This window comes from Populus trichocarpa, chromosome 14 (genome assembly GCF_000002775.5).
Source record: "Populus trichocarpa isolate Nisqually-1 chromosome 14, P.trichocarpa_v4.1, whole genome shotgun sequence".
NCBI classification, from domain to species: domain Eukaryota; kingdom Viridiplantae; phylum Streptophyta; class Magnoliopsida; order Malpighiales; family Salicaceae; genus Populus; species Populus trichocarpa.
In genome coordinates this window covers 7232446-7246689 of record NC_037298.2, presented here as the reverse complement: position 1 = coordinate 7246689, position 14244 = coordinate 7232446, and the positions used below count along the sequence as shown (strand labels likewise).

Below are 14244 nucleotides of genomic sequence, written 5' to 3'. Positions count from 1 at the left end.
ATAAAAAAAACACAATCTTAACTTCCCTTATCATATGAAATTATTTTACATAAAAATTAATTATTTTAGTGGGCGAAATTATCTCTAACAAAATTTTTTTCCCTCTAAACTGGAATTCATTGACCCCTTCTTTCTTCTCCATAAAAAAAGATGGAAAAAGAAGAAAAAAAAATTTGCATCAAAAATAAATATTTAAGAATTAAAAGGAATGATCACTTTATATCTAAAAAAAAAATTGGACTAAACTAGACTTTCAAATAAATTTCAAAGTCGTCACCTATTTTACATGTCTTTTTCGTTTAAGTCTTTTATCTTTTAATTTAACTCTTTTTAAAAATATATATATACAATTGGATATTATTTTAGATTTAAACAAGCTCAATTGTGAACAAAATTAATTTTTTTTTTAATTTTTTCTATTAAAATCTAGAGTAATATACATCCATCTCTTCTAGTTTATACTATAATATAATAATATGTATCTGGACTTCTACGAGGGATGATTTTTTTTTTTTTTATTAATATGAGTATTTGACTAGTTTATATATATCTCGACTAATTTTATAGATTCTAAAGAAATTTTATAATAATATGTTTCTAGACTTCTACGAGGGATGGTTTTTTGTTTTTTTATTAATATGAGTATTTGACTAGTTTATGTATATCTTAATTAATTTTATAGATTCTAAACTAATAATTATGTAAGTTTTTAATAATTTAAAGAAATTTAAACTCGAATATTGAGGATGAAAACAAGTTTAATTAGAAGAGAGAGAGAAAGAGTGTGTGTGTGTGTGTGTGTGTGTGAGGAGAGGGACGTGGTTGCAGTGGTGGTTCCTTATGAGTAGCTTCTCACGTAAGGAGGTACTTTTGATGAAAAAATAATAGAATCTTTGAGTCAATCCCGATAGATTTCTCAAGTCAATGTTTTCTTGAAAATAACAACAGCAAAGAAGAAGAAACACCCTATTTTTCTTTTTATCTTATTACAGTGGAAACTCTCTGACTCTGTTCTGTCGAGTTGCTTCTCTTTTGTCAAGAATTAAGGTATCTGTTCTGGTGCATTACATTAGTCAACCTGTTTTAGGAAGAGGGATGAATCGTCTTCTCGTTAATAACTTTGCTTCTTGTTATATTTTCAACTTTGCTTGATTTCTAGGTTCTCTTCTATTTAAAGAAACTAGCACTTTTACCGGTGATTGAGTGTGATGGAGCCGGTGGGATACAGATTCCATCCAACTGAAGAAGAAATCATAGATCATTATCTGAGTTGCAAATTGAACGGCCTTGATTCCCTTGTTGATGCTTATATTGGTGAGATTGATCACCTTTATCAGTGGGATCCATGGGATTTACCTGGTTAGTACCATAAACAGTGATGATTGTTACGAAAATTCTAAGCTATTCTTGATAATTAAATCCACACTTTCTTGATAAATCCTAATGTTTTTTTTTATGTGATCATGTATTTGTAGACTTTGCAGTAATTCAGTCAAATGATCGAGTGTGGTATTTCTTTTGTCGGCATGACTACAAGTTCCCAAATAGTAAACGAGTTAACAGAACAACCAAGAATGGAAACTGGAAATTGACCGGCAAGGTTCGTAATATCACGCGTAGAGGCACAAATGAGGTGATTGGTACTAAGAAGAATCTGGTTTTCCTACACAAATGTCCTGATTCTAAAAAAACTAGGTGGGTCATCCATGAATTCCAGGCTAAAACTCCCCCTCCTGATGAGGTATTATATAATACTTTTTTTTTTTGGTATTAAATCATACAGTATACATGAGATTACCACCTTTTCTTTTGTTTGCATCTAGGGATTAAGGTTAGACCGTTGTGTTTGTGTGGAAGAATTTGAGTGCTGGAGTTCAATGTCGTGCTTCGATGGGATTGTTTGACATGATTTTTTGAATTATGACTTTGGATTTTTAGTCATAATCCAAAAGTTATTTTTCATTAATAACTTGTGAAAAAGATGAGTTAAAATGATTTGAAGTTGAAAATATATTTGGTTAAAATGACTCAAAGCAATTTTCTTAAAGAATAGATGCAGTGTAAGTTGAAAGATAAAAAATCAAAATTTTAACTCAATTTCCTTACAAGCTTTTGATTCAAGTCAAATGTTATTTCTAACCAAATATACATATAACTTTTCTTTGGATAAAGAATTTAAAAACAACTTAAACCTATTTGTAAAAATCATACCGAACATAAACTAAATTCTTTGCCATTATTGGATATTGCTTGCCTTAAACTTAGACTAGTTAATCTTGCTCAGCACACTCTCCATTACTTTTAAGCCATGGGAAACTGTCTTCCATGTGATTAGAAGAATGTCTGCTATATCCTAGCTTGTTTGATGCTTGAGTTCTATTTGTACAAACTGTTTTCAATGTGATTTGCTGAATGTCTGCTATATCCAAGCTTGTCTGCTATATCCAAGCTTGTCTGCTATATCCACGTGTTGTTCTATCCTGAAACTTTGGGAACAGACTGCTGCTTGATTTCTTATTTTTCGAGTTCTTTTTACTGTAGAGGGCTATTGTTCTTTGCAAGTTAAAGAACAAGGCAGATGACTCAGCTGCCAATTCGCCTAATGATGAAGGTGCAGAGACTAATATCCTAGAGGTGAGATGGAGCTTTCCCAATTGCAGTTTTAAGAATGTAGTTTTTCATGTGGAGCATGAGAAGCCTATGTGTTTACTTGTATATGATTCTGAGTCCAGGTAGATGCAGAGCAACGGCTATCTCTCTTTAACAGCCAGAGGGAGGATTCCAATTTTCCTTCGCCACTGCAGTCACTGATCAATGCACAGAATTACCTTTCAGATGAAGAGGATTTCAATTTTCCTTCGCCACTGCAGTCACTGATCAATGCACAGAATTACTTTTCAGATGAAGAGGATGTGACAGGGTTTGCATTTGCGGACTCATTAATTGTTGATCCAGATGAATATGGCACTGAAAATGCTGCACTCTCTCTCCCAAATGACCACAGCTCACCAAGGTCATCAAGGAAAGCTTATGCTGAGGATAGCAGTGACAGAACAACTTATCATGCGAATGGAGAGGTAATAAATAATCTCCAATGACCATTTTTAGTAACGCCTGATTCTCTCTATAATTATTTAAGAGAATGCTAATGGGAGCATTGGAGTAATATGTGACTTGCTCATTATTTCAATGCAACTAAGGACATTCTCTTTAGAGTCTTGAAAGACCTTCAGGTGAAATGAAATTCTATGTTTTACTGAGAGTTCGTGCACAGGTCAACCATTCTAGATTTGCTGCATTTCTGGGCCAGGAATCATTTTGTATTTCATGTGTATTCTTTGAGGACACTTAGAAAATTTAACTTGTCTGTTCATATCTTTATGACAGTCTGCAAACTTGTATGGTGGGCACGGTAATTTGAAAATATCTCGGCAGCTGCAAATGGCTCACGGTGATGATATTCTCTTGATGGGGGCATCTTCCACGGATTCCACTACTGCAACTCGACATGAACATATCAAATTAATGCAATCAGGTGGTGAAGTAATTCCAAGGACTCGCCAACCTCCGCCTCCAGTAGCGCCCAGCTTTGTAGAACGCAAGGAAGTTTCTCATAAAAGAGTTAAATTGCTGCGCGGAGTTTCAAAGGTGAGGAGTATACATTGGAGGACAAAAAACATGGAAGCAGCTTGTCTCTAACTAGCGAATGAAATTAAACTCTTTATGATTTATCTTTGCAGGCTGGAGAAGGTAGAAAGGAAAGTGCTGATATTGATCTGCCTCAGAAGGAAAGTTTAGGAAGAGAATCTGAAACAAACAGGAAAATAGTTCCGGTTATCAATGCAAAACCACGTGCAAAATCGAGATCAAATGAGTTAGGTGGCAACGATAGGAAGGGTCGTTTCATTCACCTTGAAACAACTATATCAAGCCATGGATCAAGCCCTCTATCGGTTTATCTTTTGAACGCAGTCTTAGGTCTGCTTCTATTCCTAATCATGCTTAGAGAAGCGCTGACTGTTCACTGAGAGATGCCGCTCTTAAAAGGGTATACGGTCAAGCATTCTGTCCCAAACAGAATTGTCTATCCAGTATAATACATTCTTCTGTGTTAGGTATTGTGGTAGCTTTGTAGTTGCGGTTTGAAAAAAGTTATTTTATAAAAAGTATTTTTAGTTGAAGTTGGTTTGATATTTATATATGTTTGCTTAAAACTGTGGTTAAAATTGAGATTGAACAAAAAATAGTTTAATGTGTTTGGTTAAGAATGCTTTTTAAATTGAAGTTATAAAATAAGTAATATATATATATGGTTTTAAATTTAAATATTGTAGATTTAATTATTACTATTATATATCATGAAATAAATAATATTTTATATAAAATATTTTTTATTATTTCATTAAACCATCTATAATTTCATTACGTATAAAATTCATCCGACAAGAATTATAGTTTTCATGATTTTTTGAGCGTGCAATAAAATTAGATAAAATATTATCAGGAATAAAATTGAGATTACAATGCAAGTGAATTTAATTCATTCTACACTAGTTTTTCAGGAAAAAAAAATATTGTTCACATGACAATGCGAGTGAATTTAATTCACTCTAAACTAGTTTTTTTTTTAAAAAAAATGTTCACTTAAAAAAAACTATTTATGTGAACAGCGCGAGTAAATTTATAATTCATTGCACTGTTTTTTTTTTTAAAAATTATTCACGTGAACAGTATAAATAAATTAAAATTCTTCATTTAAAAAAAGTAAACTGTGAATAAAAAAATCAGTTAAGAACTGCTTCGGCAAAACTTGTGTTTTAAACGTGAATTGTACTGGGGTCATAAAAATAAATTGTATTTTTAACTTTACTAAATGTTTGTTTTGCTGTAGTTATTTCAAACGTAAAAGTAACCCCGCACACACAAATAGACTCTTGGTGAGCATTAAACGTTTGTTTACAAGGTGCGCCTTGTAAATAAACGCAGCCTTAAAATCCTTTAACCCCAAACCCCCTAATTCTCATATCCTTGCGCTACAGTTCAATTCATTAATTACTTTTGTCTACGATTTTTTGTGCTATAAGAATTTCAACCGCAACTTGAGAATCAAGTTTTGTGGGACCTTGTTTCATGATATTCAAAGTTTGGAAGTTTTACACAGTAATTTATTCTTTGATTTTTCGGTTTCTCACAATAAGATCAGTATCCAAACCACTACAAGTATAGTATATCCCAAGGAAACGGGAAGCGTTTAGTTACGAGCATTTTATACATTTAAACAGCAATTTACAGCAAACTTAATACAGATAACAGTTACTACAGTCCAACACCAGCAACTATGACAGAATATATACGAGTTAAATTTTTTTTTCTGATCTCCGGTTAGGACCATTTGTTTCCGTGGTTGTTCCTGCATTTGAAATACTGAAGCAACTACAACAAAACAAACGTTTGGTAATGCTCCAAAACGCAATTTATTTTTGGTTGGATCCATTGAATTTGCGTTTAAAATGCAATTAAATTAAAAGCAGCTCTCAGCTGCTTTTTTCTTCCTCTGCATTGTTCATAAGTGAACAGCGCGAGTGAATTTTAATTCACTCGCGTGAACAGTATTTTTTTTATAAAAAAAACTAGTTTAGAGTAAATTAAATTTACTCTCATTGTAATCTCAATTTTATTCCTGATAATATTTTACTAAATTTTATTACACGCTCAAAAAATCATGGAAACTGTAATTCTTGTTGAATGAATTTTGTACGTAATGGAATTGTAGATAGTTTAATGGAACAATAAAAATATAAAATATTATTTATTTCATGATATAATAGTAGTAGTTAAATATACAATATTTAAATTTAAAATCATTAATATTAATATAGTTATTTTATAACCTCAATTTAAAAAGTATTATTAACCAAACACATTAAACTATTTTTTGTTAAACCTCAACCAAACATATATAAATATCAAATCAATCTTAATTAAAAGTACTTTTTATAAAATATTTTTTTTTAAATTATAATCATAAAAACTATCATAATACCAATCACACTAAAGCAATCATCAAATCAACTCGATGGTGTGATTAGAGTAGAAACCGGGCATGATAACCATTATGGTATCTTAAAAAGAACCCTTTTGAGCAATCAAATTTGTAGCCTCCGTGTTACCTGATCATTAAGAGTTGGACAAATAAGTTCATTTCAATTAATAATTTGACGGATACATCTCACATGTTAAGAGACGAAGGGCGCATGAAAGTGGGGAACATAAGAGAAAAATTAAGGAAACACAGGTGAAAAGAAATGAGATTATGATTGGCAGCATCGAAAAATGAAGGAAGAAGGAAGGAAAAGGAGAAACTTGTGGAGGAAGTTTAAAAAAGTAATGCTTGGACTGGCAATGGCAATGGCAATGTATGAGCGTAGAAGACTTTTTTTTTTTAAAAAAAAAAAACCTATCTATTAGTAATCTAATTTCTTAAAGAAGCACACTTGGGAGCTTCTTGATAGTTGCAGTCATGTCAGTACGGATAATTTGGACTGGAGGTTTGGCAGGGCACGTCACTGCAGGAGGGCTCCATTTTAACTGGACGTGAAAAGGTCGCATTCTCAAATCCCGATCCAAGTTCTAGCAATCTCACACCCATTCCCAGGTAGCGTCTCATGCAAGTAGACTGTAGACCCACCAAGGCACCAACTAGTAACTAAACTTGGATTATTAACCAACAAAGACATAAATACCTTTGTACTTTTTTTGTTCAGTTTCAGTTTTAATTGGTCTAGTGGGGTTTAGGTCATGAAATCGAACACTATTCTTACATTCTAATACACTTTCACTCTTATAAAGGTTTGAAATTGAGACTTTTCTTTGAAAATGACAAGTCTAGTATTAATTACTGAACTATTCCCTTAGTTCATAACTACTTAGTTATCTCGAACATCAAGAACTAACGCTTACTTTTATGTTGTTATCCTTTCAGGTAGACCAAGGGATGCAAGTGCAATCTATATTTACTGGAAATGGACTGGGTTTCCAGTATCCCCATCCAATTCAGCAGCAGATGCACATGGAGCAGGGCCTCTCTTTAGAGAATACACCATTCACCAATGAGTTGACATTTCAGTTTGATGCTGATGATATGAAGATGTGGAGGAAACCATAAAGTTGGCAGATTCATTTCTTGATGAACCAGCCGGTTTTAGCTCTAGAAATGTGTTTGTCCGCATGAATCTAACTACAAACTTCAAACACTCCTCTCAATGATTCCAGTCCACCAAAGTCATTGAGTAGAGTAAATCCTGAAGTTATTGGTGACAATGACATTGAAGTTGACCATCTTGAGGTAAACAAATGTTCTCCAGTGGCTATTGGAGAAAGTTTCTCCGAAGACATGTAAACTCAATAAATAGCACAGGAGAATATCATTGGGAAGCATTGCAACTTTATGCATGCTCATGTTATTTCAGTGTTTTCAATGATGTTCTCCTGTGGAATATAGATCTCATATATGTTAAGGAATAGTCTAGAGATCATAGATGCCTTCAAAGTAGTACACAAATTATAATCGTATGAATCCCAAAATAGTCCATGATTCTTTTATAGAATCTCCAAATAGAACAAAAAATTCATAGATCTTATGAAAATAATATACAAGATCTTCATCAATAGTCTATAGATCTTATATATGTCCAAGCAAAATGAACAAAGCAGGGTTGCATTGACATCTTACACAGGTCAAATACTCTAACTTCGCCGCATTCCTTTTATTTTAGTCATTTTGAGTTTCTTACTATTTAGACTTCTTGAGGAATGTAGCAAAATTTATATCTTCATACTCTTATTGCAGTCTTCCCAGCCTCTGGGAACTTCAAACTTTTCTGGTGGAAATGCCAGATGAAATGAATACTGGCTGATGCAAACCATTCAAGCACTTACTGAAACCCTGCCATCTGAAGAGATCGGTTCTTATCGTGATGAGATCCTAGTAACAGAGGCTTCCTCATCGGGATCAGATACAAAGAAATATATCTGTTGCATCACTTCAGTCCCTGAAGTTCCTGATTACGTAACAACTAAATGACATAAGGTGAGGAAATTAAGTTGCACGTATAAATCTCGAAGAATAACTTATCTGCGGTGCTGAATTCAAACTTCATTTGATTTCTGCTTGCAGGCTCGAAATGCTAGAAAGCACTTCAATTCCAAAGATTTTCCTCAGAAGGAAACATTAGTTACGGAGTCTGATCATGATGACACCGAAGTAATGGAGGCTTCCTCAGTCGTGGCTTAGAATCAGAGAGCTATATCTCTTCCCTTGAACCAGTCCATGAAGAAGTTCCTGATTATGTAACTTGGAAATGGCTCATGCAGAAACAAGTTTGAAGTTGAGAACAATTGGTTCGTCTGAAAACTACTGGATGTCTTCTTTCATTCACTTGGAAAAGTGTCCATTAAGCCACAGACAAAATCCCCCATTAGTGAATGTTGTTGGATTGATTTGTGTTGTCTTCTCTATCTGTCTTCGGTACTCTTTTTATTATTACAATACGTCTAATACTAATTACTATTGTTAAATATAATTAATTAATATTAAGTATCACAAAAAAAAATTTAAAATCACTAACAAATTAGTGTGGACATTTATTTAATTGGCCCTATACATTCACTAACAAAAGAAGAAATCGACGTAAATGTTGTTGATAGTGACAATAGACTACCTTCGTTAAGTTTGGTTTTGAAATAAAACTTCTAAAATGGAAAGATAAAATCATTTAATTTTAAAAAATAAAAATATCTTATTACACCATTGCCATGTCTAGATTTTTTTTAAAAAGGATAAAATCATAATTTTATTATTCTAATCTACAGTGCAAATAAATCTTGAGAATTACTACAGTAAATGTGCCATGAATATTGGTTTTTTTTTTGTTAATATTAATTGCCAAACCAAAATCAATCATTTCGATGAACCAAAAGAAAGACCTGAAGAACTTGCTAAGGAAATAGCCCTGCAAACATGTCCATTGAAGAAAAGAACAATATCTTCAATTAGATTTTCTCAAATTTTAAAATCAAATCCTAAACGATAGAAAAAACTATGTTTTGATATATTTTAAAAATAAATAATTTCTTAAAACTGTTTTGAAAATTATTTATAAACTATTTAAATAAGTGTTAAATTTAAAATCAAATCAAATCAACATTTTAAAACCTGATCCTAACTAGTATAGGAATTTGAAAATATCAACACAAATAAAAAAATAAATATCATGAATAGCAATTTTAATTAATTACGGGTAGTTAACCTACTAAAAAAACCAGGCTTATAAAATATACTAGCTCAATTTCAACTCAATCTGAAATGCACAAGCAATTTACGCGTAGTTAACCTACTAAAAGAGTCGATCGTCTTTGAAGGGGCTCCAAGGCACGATTACATTTCCCGAACTTCAATATTTGCGATTCTGGGTTTAAAATCTGCACTTCTCATGTTTAAAAATAAGACAAAAATAGTATTTTAACTGAAATGACTAAGCATAGCATGATGTGCTTAAATACAATGAAAATGAACAATCAATGCTTTAAAATCTCAACGATCTCCGAGCGGGCCCCTGAGTGACAAGCAACTTAAGAGCCTGTGCACAGAAGCAGGCTGCAATGCATCTATTCATGGCTGAATCAGTGATCACTGCTTCATAAAAAAGAGCAAAGGTGTGTAAAACTACGAAGTTCATTTCAACTACGATCAATAATCCTCCAAGAATCCACTCGGAAAAAAAAAAATCAGTTAGCAATATTCCAATATTTGACAGAACAAATCCAGCAAGATAAAAGTACTTCATGAAAGCAGGACAGTGTTCATAAGGAAATATTCTGAACACCGCTAAGCAAATGTTTGGGAACTTCAATATTAAGAATAAGAACTGAAAACAGACAGTGAGTAAAATTTTTATTGAAGTGCATTTCTAGATCTCCTACAAGTTAATGGGAATATTTGCTCTTTCTGCTAATTGTGCATACAAATACACGTGGACCCAAATATTCAGCTTTCTGCTAAACATATTTTCAATTATATAGCCAGGACCTAAAAAAGTAAATAAATACTTAAAAGCTGCTATAGAAAACATATACTATATTTGAAGTATTAACAGTCCACATGTGGGATAGATTGCTACATAAGGGCATGTCCAAGGGATGTGATAAATGAAAAGCCAAAAGGAAAAAACAAAATTTTGGCCTTCATCTCTTATTTTTACAGCTCGAAGGAAAGAGCTATACCGGAGAGCCAAAATAACATTTCTATGTTGGAGAGTCATTCCTCCATATTGGACAAAAGTGCTAAAAGTTTGTTTAATATATTTTTATGCAAAAGAAGGGTTTTGATTGGACTTGTATTAGTTAGTTACAATTAATAAATAGTTTTATTAATATCAAATATATTAAAATACATATTTACACTATTCAAAAAACCATATTATTAATTTGGCTCTTCTAAATAGTATCGCATCTCCCCTTGGAGATGTGGAGATGCTCTAATAGTCTAAAATTTTCGTTTCACACTCAACCATAGACAACAGATTCGTGCCAGTCCACATATTGATGACTTGCTGCAGTAATAATAATTACTAGCATGGTACATCCATGAAAACTGGTGAATAAAGGTTAAGCATAATTGTATTAGGGCAATGAATGCTTTTACCTAACCTTTTAATGCCACGGTGTTGGATGATAAAACAAATAAATCAATGATGAAGATTACAGAAGATGGAAATTCCCAAACCTGCGAAAATGCATGTTTAGAAAAGTTAGATTAAACCAAACTTCAAGCTCAAGCATTAAACAAGAACCAACACCAAGAAGATTACGGAAGCTGAAAGAGTAAAAGTGTTGTCAATATGGTTTTTAGTAAGCCATACCATTGTGGCAATAAGAAAAATCTTGAAGTAACTTGAAACTAGGATGGCAAGCAAAATGTCTTTGCACCTGTGAAGTTAAGGAAGACCAAGTCAAATTACACTATTCTTTTATTTTCTATGGTTGACGCAGATAATCTAGATCAAATATCACCAGTATAATTGTCAACAGAAGCGTACATAATTCTAAAAGTTCGGTAACAAAAACTACTTTTCTCTATCTTGCCTTATTTTGGCCATATCTCTTTAATGATCTTAGACATCTGTTTCACATAGACAGAGGTGTCAGACCACAAGTAGCCAATGATCATACACGACATCTATCCCAGTCCATTGTTATGCACGCATAAAAACAGATTTATAGATAATTATACTAATTTGGATTAAAAAATCCCCCCTCAAGGTAATCTCCATCATGAGTTTGTCCTAAAAAACAATGAGTGGCACACATGGCAGTTGATATTAGTGCTTCACACTCCTAATATTGCAAGTCCAAGAAATAAATGAAAGGAAGAAACAGCATGATACCGAAACAAACATTTACCTGGAGATTTGAATCGATGTGTTTAGCATCAGCCTCATTGAAAGAAGAAAAATACAGAAAAACACAAAGTTTCCGACAAAGACATCCACGACAATCTACATAAGACAGTAGCAAACCCACTTTTCAAGAACCACAGAGAATCCAACTCCAACTTTAAAGCTGAAATTTATCCCCAATTCCCACCGGCATTTCTAACCTCTTCGAATGTCCAAACAATTGAAGAAAAACTCATGGAAGAACCCCACTCTCCCTCATTTCTTTTCAAAAGCAGACTTCTATCTTTGATCATTAAGGCAGACAAATTACATCATAAAAGTTTAAAGGGGTAATTAAGTATTCAAACAAGAAAATAACCAATATGAGAACGGATACAAGCATCCAGAAGGAGAAACGCAAAGATTGACTTCCATAACGAACCCTGCAAAGCAGCCCTATGTTAGAGTTAATAACCCATATGCACCATAGCAATAATTACAAATACTGAAACAGAAAGTGCATAAATAAATATAAGTTTGCCCCCGCCAAAAAACTCTGATTAGAAGCATTAATATCCTCGAAGCATTCTGGAAGAATACACCATAAGAGAGTGTCCAAATTAAGAACGCAAAGCTTATAAACCGTAAGAAGCCAACATAACTAAAGGCAGCAGCTTGTACCTCAAAATTGACGGTATGCTGATTAATTACATTGAAGAGAAGATGTCTATACGCTTTTGTCTTGTGCAGAATCAGATCAATCAAAATAATCTACACCCATTAACCCAAAAAAGAAAAAAGAGACCTCTAAATCTTCACCAAGTGAACCCGAAAAAAGAAAGGATAAAAAAGCAATCCATAGCAAGTCAAGAATCAAAAGGGTATAATAAACTCACCATGAATTCACATTCGATGTACTCGTCTGCAACTGCTTTGCAATTCTCCTACAACAAGAACAAAGTTAAAAAAAAGAAAAAAAAAAAAGAAAGTGGTAAAGTTGGGTTATATAAATGAAAGAGAGAGATTTACACATCTCATGAGCCGAATATTGCCAGGTGAGTATTGGACGAAAAGAGTTTTGATCGGAAATCCACACTCTACACATCTAGGCTCCATCTTTTTTGACTCTCTCGCTCTCTCAAGTCTGCATTCTACAACGTTTCTACTGTTAGTGGTTTTATTTATTTATTTTTGTAATCTCTTTCGGGCATAAGCCCAAAGCGTATGGGCTATAATATGGACTTTCAAAGTTTGCTGAAAGCAACCATTCTAGGATCTTTTTAATTTTTCTTTTGGATGATTGCATTTTCTTCTTCTTTTTTTCTGCCATTGAAAAAGAAAAATTGAAGAATCTTCGCCGTTCATGATCATAATCCTGTTGCATAACACCTTCGTTTCTAGTTTCTAGAGAATCGATTGCTGAAATCAATTTGATTTTCAAAATTCTTTGCTTGAAGAAAATAAACAAGTATTATGTTTGCTTTGTGCAGTATTGTTTTCAAAATGGTTTGTCTCTTTTCTCATCTCTTTTTATTTTATTATTTAGAATAAAAAACCAAAAAAAGTGCTTTTTTGGAGGAGCAATTTTTCTTTCTTTCTATTTTTAATGAAAAATTGGTGTGTTTTTGTTACATCTCTTTGGACAAACATTTCTAAATTGAAAGAAAAAAAAAACATAACTATTTTATGAGAGTAAGTATTTAATACCTTTAATTCAAAGTTGAAAAGGGAAGTAATTAATTCCCATAACATTTTTTTAACATTTTTTTAACGATTCTCAAGGTCTCATGATCCTTTTTGTATGAATAAAGTTCATGTAATTATAAATCTTGTATCTTCAAGAGCAAGTCAAAAATTTTGTTTGGCTCTTCCTTCAATTCTAAAACCAGGTCAAAGATTTTTTTTCAAATTTGCTTAAAATAGGATTTTTTAAAAAAAATTATACTTGACCTCCAGTTAAAAAGGCCAGCTCACCCTGGAAAGCCTAAGGCGAGCTGGGCGCGCTAGCTCGTCCTAGGCCAGGCCCAGGGTAAGCAATTTCTATAGGCTAACCAATCCAAGTCACCCAAGCCCTACCCGACCTTTCTCTTTCTCCATAACTTTTCTTTTCCCTTATTTTTTATACAATCCTATATTTTTTTATAAAATATATTTATAGTGCAATAAAAATATTCTCAAACCAGCATTTTTATTAGACAACAACATGATCAATCATGTGATTTTTTTCATAGCCAAAGAAGCTCACTCTTTTATTTCATAAGGTGAGAATCTTTAACTATTCATCAGCGTAATTACCAGGTCAAAACATCGATTTCTCTATGACATATACAAAAAAACACCTTTTTCACTTCTTGATCTTTTTACACGCTTATCACTTTAATAACCAAACTCAAAAATTCATTTAAACATTAGAGAGTTTTTTTTTTTTTTACAGGCAACACCAATCCATCAGTCATGGAAAAGCCCAGAGATCCAATGAAGTTTTTCTTTAACTTCATCAATGACATTGTTTGTGGGAATCTCTAGAAAAAAAAGCCTTCATTCATTTCCTATCTAAACTTTTCTCATCCCGAACCTGATTTGAGATATTTCATGGATGATAACATGGAAACACCAGGTAAAAGAGTTACAAACCTTCCATAATCTTCATCAACTACGATTAACCTCCAACATTATGCTCAACAAATGAGAGCACTCACAAAAGTTGTTTTTAACTTCCTAACAACAACTCAAGGCTCTTCCTATTTATCCATAAAATATACAACCAACTTTTCAACAGCCCTCTCTTCCCATTTCTCCTAAGTATAGG

General features: G+C 32.8%; 2 protein-coding genes across 6 annotated transcripts; one reads left to right on the top strand and one right to left on the bottom strand.

Moving 5' to 3' along the window:
- The first annotated feature begins 785 nt into the window (after nucleotides 1–785).
- LOC7486813 (NAC domain-containing protein 40) lies at nucleotides 786–4197 on the top strand. 2 transcript variants are annotated; one of them, XM_052446922.1, is made up of 8 exons: nucleotides 786–1047; nucleotides 1160–1359; nucleotides 1476–1741; nucleotides 2542–2634; nucleotides 2733–2828; nucleotides 2895–3077; nucleotides 3388–3648; nucleotides 3741–4197. In XM_052446922.1, the coding sequence occupies exons 2-8, from the start codon at nucleotides 1209–1211 to the stop codon at nucleotides 4026–4028; spliced, it is 1338 nt and encodes a 445-aa protein (XP_052302882.1). In that variant the 5' UTR covers nucleotides 786–1047; nucleotides 1160–1208; the 3' UTR covers nucleotides 4029–4197. The 2 variants fall into 2 exon arrangements, with proteins under 2 accessions (XP_052302882.1, XP_052302881.1); XM_052446921.1 differs by having other exon boundaries at nucleotides 2733–3077.
- Nucleotides 4198–9387: 5190 nt separating this feature from the next.
- Nucleotides 9388–12620, bottom strand: LOC7455372 (protein ARV 2). Of its 4 annotated transcripts, none has more exons than XM_006375337.3 (9): nucleotides 12465–12620; nucleotides 12332–12379; nucleotides 12117–12206; nucleotides 11833–11878; nucleotides 11657–11739; nucleotides 11461–11555; nucleotides 10920–10986; nucleotides 10703–10783; nucleotides 9388–9691 (listed from the first exon to the last, which is right to left on the bottom strand). In XM_006375337.3, the coding sequence occupies exons 1-8, from the start codon at nucleotides 12549–12551 to the stop codon at nucleotides 10703–10705; spliced, it is 597 nt and encodes a 198-aa protein (XP_006375399.1). In that variant the 5' UTR covers nucleotides 12552–12620; the 3' UTR covers nucleotides 9388–9691. The 4 variants fall into 4 exon arrangements, with proteins under 4 accessions (XP_006375399.1, XP_002320240.2, XP_024440337.1 ...); XM_002320204.4 differs by having other exon boundaries at nucleotides 10708–10783; nucleotides 12465–12619; XM_024584569.2 differs by lacking the exon at nucleotides 12117–12206 and having other exon boundaries at nucleotides 10708–10783.
- Nucleotides 12621–14244: the final 1624 nt, after the last annotated feature.